This window comes from Notothenia coriiceps, unplaced genomic scaffold (genome assembly GCF_000735185.1).
Source record: "Notothenia coriiceps isolate Sejong01 unplaced genomic scaffold, NC01 NC01_scaffold00034199, whole genome shotgun sequence".
Lineage (NCBI taxonomy): Eukaryota > Metazoa > Chordata > Actinopteri > Perciformes > Nototheniidae > Notothenia > Notothenia coriiceps.
In genome coordinates, this window is record NW_011366900.1 from 280 (window position 1) to 7,496 (window position 7,217).

The following is a 7,217-nucleotide window of genomic DNA, read 5'->3' on the forward strand; positions in this document are numbered from 1 at the left end:
ATTAATGACCCTAATGTCGTTTAATTTTCTTCAATCCATCATGGTGTCAAAGCAGCCGTCAGTCTCTCAAACTGCGGATATTTAATTTCAGGAAGAACAAAACATTAACATCCTGTTCCTCTCAGCCTCGCTGCTCTGTGGGAGTTTTTTGTCCAGATAATAATCTCTCATTATGTTGCTACAGTCAATTAACATCCATTACTGTCAGACTGCATCTCTGAGTAAATGTTGACACTCGCTAATTCCCAGCAATACGCGGCTCGCCACATTTAACCTGGAGAAAAAAAACGTGTAGAGAGCCGAACTGACTTTTTGGGAGCGTTTCAAACACATGCTCTTTCTCCCTCATACCTTGTTCTTCACACAGTGTTTCACTTTAGCAGACAATTATTTTATTAAACCAAGGGACTTTTGAAAGTGTTTCATCTTTAATGAAAGGAACATACAGTTAACCTTATGAGCTGCAGAATATTAAAAAAATAAAGGCCATAAATAAACTTTTGATTAAATATTTAACCCCTTACTCATTTGAACCCTTCTGTTGTTAAATTCAGTAAAAATAATATCTTAATTTAAATGATCCGCTGAGTAAAAAACAAAACATGTCCCAATAAATTTAAAGAAAAAGCACAAAGAGAATATCATAATGTTCACAATTTGCAAAGGTTTTAAAACATGTACAGTTAAATTAAGGGCCACACACAGCATTTAGATAAATACAAAATTAAAGGGTGTGTATTTAGATCATATAGCAGTTTGATAATGGTACGTTTGCTGCTAATAAAATGTAACATCCCTCTTGTCTCCTGAAGGTTGTGACATGTGTGCAGACAACAGGAACGGCGAGTGTCCGATGCATGGGCCCCTCCACTCTCTGCGGCGCCTCGTCGGCACCAGCAGCACGCCGGCTCCCGTCACGATGCCCGACGTCCCTGATTGGCTCAGAGACCTGCCCAGAGAGGTGACACTTCCTGTTTGTCTGACAAATGCTTTTTACATAGTTTCAAGGTTGCAAAAAACATTGTTTTGCACTGATACATTTTGTGAGTTTGCTTGCATAAGGTGTCTTCTTTGGAAAAAACAATCATTCTTTTTAAACATATTTATTTACGCAAAGAGATAGTGATGATCCAAGGGATTAATACAAAAATCTTCTTTTTTTTTTTCTTGAACAGGTACTGATAGATTACACTTAAAGTGATCTATTATATCTGATTATAAAAACATTTTATTTTAACTTTGAATTCAAGTGTGAAATTAAAACTTTTTTGTAATATTATGACTTTTTTTCAATATGAGGATTCTCTCTTATTTTATGCTTTTAGACTTTAGGACTGAAGTAGTAGTAAGTTCAATAATTGAATTGAATCGATAACTGAATCAGTCATTTCCATTTGAAGGACTCATTCGACCTGTGTGTTGTGTTTGCAGGTGTGTCTGTGCACCAGTACAGTTCCCGGGCTGGGTTACGGGATCTGCGCGTCTCAGAGGATCCCTCAGGGGACCTGGATCGGCCCCTTCCAGGGAGTCCCCCTGCTGCTGGACAAACTGCACTCTGGAGCCGTCAGGAACAGCAGACACCTGTGGGAGGTAGGTCACGTGACTACAGACTGCTGCTGGTCTTACTCTTACATGTTCATTTTATTGTCTATTATCTATGAAAGCATTCAATTCTGTTTCATCAAAAAAGGTTGTCAAAGGTATTCAAATATCGGGTCGGTTCAATCCCCTTTATGTCTGGAATTTCATTAAAACATTTGTATTATATTTTTTGCACAAATATCTTTAAAGTTTTGAATTTAACTCTGTACTGTTATGTGTATATTGTTTGTGTGTGTGTGTGTGTGTGTGTGTGTGTGTGTGTATGTGCGTGTGTGTGTGTGCGTGTGCCTGTGGTCAGCGTCATGTCACCTCTCAGTCCATTGATCAGAGGAGATTGTATTTACATACAGTGGCAGGGGAAAGTCAATGTGGCAGTTATAAACAGCGGCATTAGCATTAGTGAGAGAGAGGGGGAGACAGAGAAAAGGTGGGGGTGGGGGGGTGAGGCAGTGAAGGATGCTCGGAGACAGAGATGGATGACTCCCTTGTGGCCGAGCTGGTAAAGGTCAGTCAGACGTCGGTGGAGCGGACATCAGTCTCTCTGCTGTTGACCGCAGCAGGACTTCAGAAAAATGGGGGTGGGGGGTGCTCGAGGGGGTCTGAGGTCAGAGGTTAGCAAGGGTGGGGCATGCAAAGTAATCACGGGCCAAGTCCAGCAGGAGTGAGCAGCGTGCCATGATTTGTGCTTCCAACAGAGAAAGTGTTGAGTTCACTGACAGCAGGGTTTTACCGTTTTTTATATTTGATCAGATGCAGACTCTTCAGAAACTTTAGCGGTCACTGGCGAGTAGCTGACTGGGTTCTGTAACGTGACGTATGATATTGTATTAGACGTGACGTATAGTATGGGAAAAGTTGTTTACCTCCAAAGGCTAGTCACTGATGGGAGCGTTAGCCACTCGCCTCAAATCAGCTTTTATTGGTTATATTTATGTAAACGCCCAAAGATCCAGATGCATATTTAAAATAATACGATGTTTAACAAGAAAATAATGGAAATATTTTAGATAAAACACTCAGAAAATACGTTTTCAACATTTTACAAAAAGGGCAATTCTTTAAATGGAGGGCATTTTCTCTATATTAAAACTGAGTTCTCAAAAAATTTATTCACACAATTACTTTAATGAAAATATACAACTTTTTAACTTTTTATAATATTGTGACTTTTTTCCTCAACATTTAATTGTTGTCCTCAGAAAAAAGGTTTAAACTGATATCTCTTAAATACTATTCCTTAGTATTTTGAAACTTGTATTTTTTTCTTTCTTTCTTTCTTTTGTTATCTCGGTTGTCTACTACATTTCCATTCAATTGATATGTATGGATAGATAGATAGATAGATAGATAGATAGATAGATAGATAGATAGATAGATAGATAGATAGATAGATGGATGGATATACTAGAAAAATCTGAATATGAAGTAAAAATAAGAGTAAAGATGCAAATGAATACAAATCCCCATATTATGGTATTTTGAAGGTGAGTAATTAAGAGTCCTTGTCTGGTTGTTGTGTTAGGACCCAACAGAGTGGAGCTGGGGCCCACTGTGGGTTCTCAAACCGGCCTTTGAAGCCCTCTGCTTAGGAGAACTGCTCATCCGATAACCCGGCTCTAACCATCGGCACATTATCGGCTGCCGGGCTAAAACCGGTCATTAGGTCTATTGATGAAGAAGCCTCACGCGCAGATCCCATTAAAACTCAGTGTTTGTTAAACTCGCCTATTGACGCCCACCACAACGGGAAGAGATATTTGTCCTATAGCCAATCAGGGAGCTTGTGTCATGTTGTCTATGGCGTCCAGGAAGGGCCAGTTTTAATTAAGACACTTGCCGTTACGTCTGGGTGCAACAGGGGAGGATTTTCTGCCGCTGCAGTATTTTACGGCTCGACACATTGATCTCCTGCGAGGCAAGACTCGATGTGTGCGATTATGGAGGAATAATTATTTAACTCCTGGAGCTTCACTGCTTCTCTAGTTAGTCATGAGAAAGAGATCTAAACATGTTATTATTTTATATCTATATTATGTTTTGTGATTTTTCACTCTGCACATTTTTACAGTTTGTTAATGAATCAGTTAATGAATTGATGGTTAGGGTTCAAATGAAAAGATAAATAATTATATTTCGTACTCTGGTTCCAGTTTCTCTTGTGCGAGGATTTGCTGCTTTTTTCTCATTTATATCATTGTTATTTCAACAAAATACCTAATAATATATTGCAGTTTACCTACGTAAAACAAAATTGAACCAAAGTGAGGAATGTTTTTCATACCCTTGTACAGTTAAACAAAATGGAAAGGAAGGTCGGAAGGAAGTTACAGCTTTATGTAAAAATAAAGTACAAGAAGAAAGATGATATTATTTATTTGTATACTGTGCTTATCTTATGTTAAATAAGTAACCTGAAACTGAGTGAGTTTTTTGGGCTAAGTAACGTTTATTTTTTTAACACTAAAGTAAAAATACACAGCCCTCCTCCGGGTCCTGAATTCATTGTTTAACTTAAAACGGGAATGAGCATAAGATGAAGTCACGTGTCAAAAAGAAAGCATACATTTTTTTTAGCTAAAGAAGAAGAGGATCAATGTTCAGAAAGAACACCGGAATCTAGAGGGAAGGAAAAAGAAGAATGGAGAAAACTAAAAGCAGAGATAATAAGGGAACTTTCCTTTATTATATTAATGATAGCTCATGACCTTTTTACCTTTCAGTATTTTTATTGTCTTATAAATTGCAACACGCTTGGATAATGGCCTCAGCTCAGAGGATATTGGATTACAGAATTGAAAACTTTTTGATTACCATATTACTTTATTATTAAGTTAACTGCTCCTCACATCTTTGCAACTTCTGTACTGACTGCAAATTATTTGCACTTTCCAATGATTGGTTTGGAAAAATGAAAGCCCCTTCTCCAAACAGAAATCAGCAAGCACACAAAATGTTCATTCAATCTAATAATGATCTGTTGAATGATGAATGTTTACAGTTACTCTAGCCATGAGATCAATAAAGTATTTAAAGAAATATAGTATTTTATGTGGGTCGTATTAGAAGAAAGTGGATTTACTGCACTTTGGTCAAATTCAACCTCAAACTTGTATTGTTGTTGACTTGGGTTGGGTATGAAGAGCCAACTTCCAACCAGTTGCGTGTCTCCAAGAAACTGAGATTCTATAAGACACATATGTCTCAATTTTGTATTGGTTCCTATCTTTTGCATATTTCATATTTCTCCCGATTTAAATATGATGAGCATTTTAGAGTCCATAAAAGTTAACAGTTTGGGTACAAATCCGGAGAGCTAACGTGAAATATTTTTGTTACGAAGTATGGTATTATGTCGGTTGGACGTAGTTGTTGTATGATCCAAAAGGAACAGGACTTATAATAGCCTGAACGTGCCAAGAAAAAGTCCGCACATTTTTGTTTCGGTAATATTTATCCTTTTTCTGTATTGGCATCTAAACCAAGATCTGTTAAGAACTGGTTTTGGGTGCCCAATCCTGTTATTGAGTAACATTAAATATTCCCTCTTGTCAGATCATACTTGTTGAGGGAAGGGAAAGCTGTTTCCCGAGGATTCAAACGAATGTACTGCCGGGCCAAAACCTTGAGGCTGTTCTGATTGAAAAGTATGTGCAGTAAAAACAGGAGAACCGTTGTGAAGTCACAGCTCTGACTTTGTCCTCGGGGGCTTTTTTACGGGAGTTTTCTTTTGGACAGATCTGAGACAACGCAAGTTGTCAGCACTGAGTCAGTGAAAACAGCCCGGAACTTCAGAGCGGCAAAGAAAAGAACCTCAGCTACACAGTTTGAAGCAAAATATTTTGTTAGTGTGGGATGTTGATGAGACTCATGAGGATAAAGCAAATTCCAAAACGCCTGTTGGCATCTCGGCTTTTTACATCTGAAAACTCTATTTTCTTTGTCTGTGTTTTGGAACAGAATCACAGCTTTTGACGTCTTGACTTTGCTGTTGGTCTGTCCGTTGGTGTTTGTCTGAATGTCCATCATTGTATTCCCACTGTATTCCCTGCAGAATTCCCATTGACTTTGTGTTTTCAGTGGTTTGTGGTCACACCGTCCAGTAAAGGGTTCTGTAATGTTTTCTTGACTGATGTCATTATTTAATGTTTATGTAACTGTCTACAGTACATTCTGGGTTTTATTAGAGGGTCGTTGACATCATCCGTTTGATTACATAATAACCAATGCTTTTATGTCAAACTGCATGTTTTGGTTTCCTGTTCCTGCTTTGCTTGCAGTGAGGCATTTTAGTTTTTATTGATGAAATTTGGAAATAAAAGCAGTGATGACTACACTGATACAATGCAGCAGTTTGGTGGGTTTCATGTTTATCTGAGAACCCTTCAGAGGTTCATGGGTACAGTGAAGAGATTGAAGGGCTAAGTCCTGTCACTGTCTTTCTTTGATGTAGTATATTTTAAAAGAAGGTAGCTGTTCTTTTTTCTCAGATAGAACCTCGTAAATGTCTCTGCAAACATTGTTACACGAAATGTGCTGTCCAACATTTGTTTTTCTTCCCAATTTGGAACATTGTAGGGACTTGAGTTCATGAGTTATTGGATCACAGATCTAAAAACTATAGTCAGTTAACTTGTGAAACACATTAAGTAACCTAACCCTAAACCTAAACTAAGGATGAAGCTGGTACTATGTCTCGTCCGACTTCTTGTCTTTGTTCCTCAGCTTCAAGCCCAGTAGTTGTGAATGCAGACGTACATTTTTTTAAATACAAATGTATAGTTTAATTTATTAAAATGTGTGGGAGAGAAACTGAGGGAACCCAGGGATTTTAACCTTTGCAGACCATTTATGCACAAAAAACATTCTAACAGACATGGAAGGGAAAGCCCCAAAAAGCATAATAGGGCCTGTACATTTTAAAGATTCAAGAAGTGTATAACATATGTGACCTGCTACATCGAAATCAGTCACATTGACCCGAAGACACATTTTGAGTTGTATACACTGTTGGAAAGAGGATATTTCTAGCTTTCTAATGATATCAGGATTGTTTTTGTACTCCAAATATTAAGCAAAATATGTGACATTATATAATGACTGTCACCGAGTCATCATTTTGAGAAAAAGGCCTTTAAAGCTTCCTCTTCTCTGGAATCCATCGATCTGATTGATTATTAGCGGAGCGAATGATCAAAATACTGCGGCGAGTGTGTGTGTATACGTGTGTGTGTTTGTGTAATTTTGCATTTGTGTGTATTGTGTTTGTTTCCCGGGGAAAACACTCACGAGAAACACCGGCTGTTGTTATGCCTGCAGTGACGTCTAGTTACTCCGTTTTCTGCTTGTAATTATGCCATCACAAACTTCAAAGTTGTATTTATCATCTGAATTTGCCGAAACAAGTTTAATATTCTGAAAGCCAAGACTTTGTTTAATTGAAATCAGATGAAAACAAACTGTAACGGACCCTGCCGTGTTATTTATGATTACTCTACGCTTACATTCATAATGTCAGCCGGAGGGAGGGGGAGCGGCGCTGCGGAAGAGCAGATTGCCTGTCATCTTCCCTTTACAAGCTTAAAGAATGTATTTATCGTGTGAGTTTGGAAATAAAA

General features: G+C 38.0%; 1 protein-coding gene across 1 annotated transcript; it reads left to right on the forward strand.

The window, feature by feature from the left end:
- Positions 1-812: 812 nt before the first annotated feature.
- Positions 813-1,590, forward strand: LOC104962037 (putative histone-lysine N-methyltransferase PRDM6; the record flags this gene model as incomplete). The annotated part of the gene is made up of 2 exons (XM_010790426.1): positions 813-961; positions 1,432-1,590. Coding segments are annotated over 2 exons (308 nt in total), but the record flags the coding sequence as incomplete, so codon positions are not given.
- Between the last annotated feature and the right edge of the window lie 5,627 nt (positions 1,591-7,217).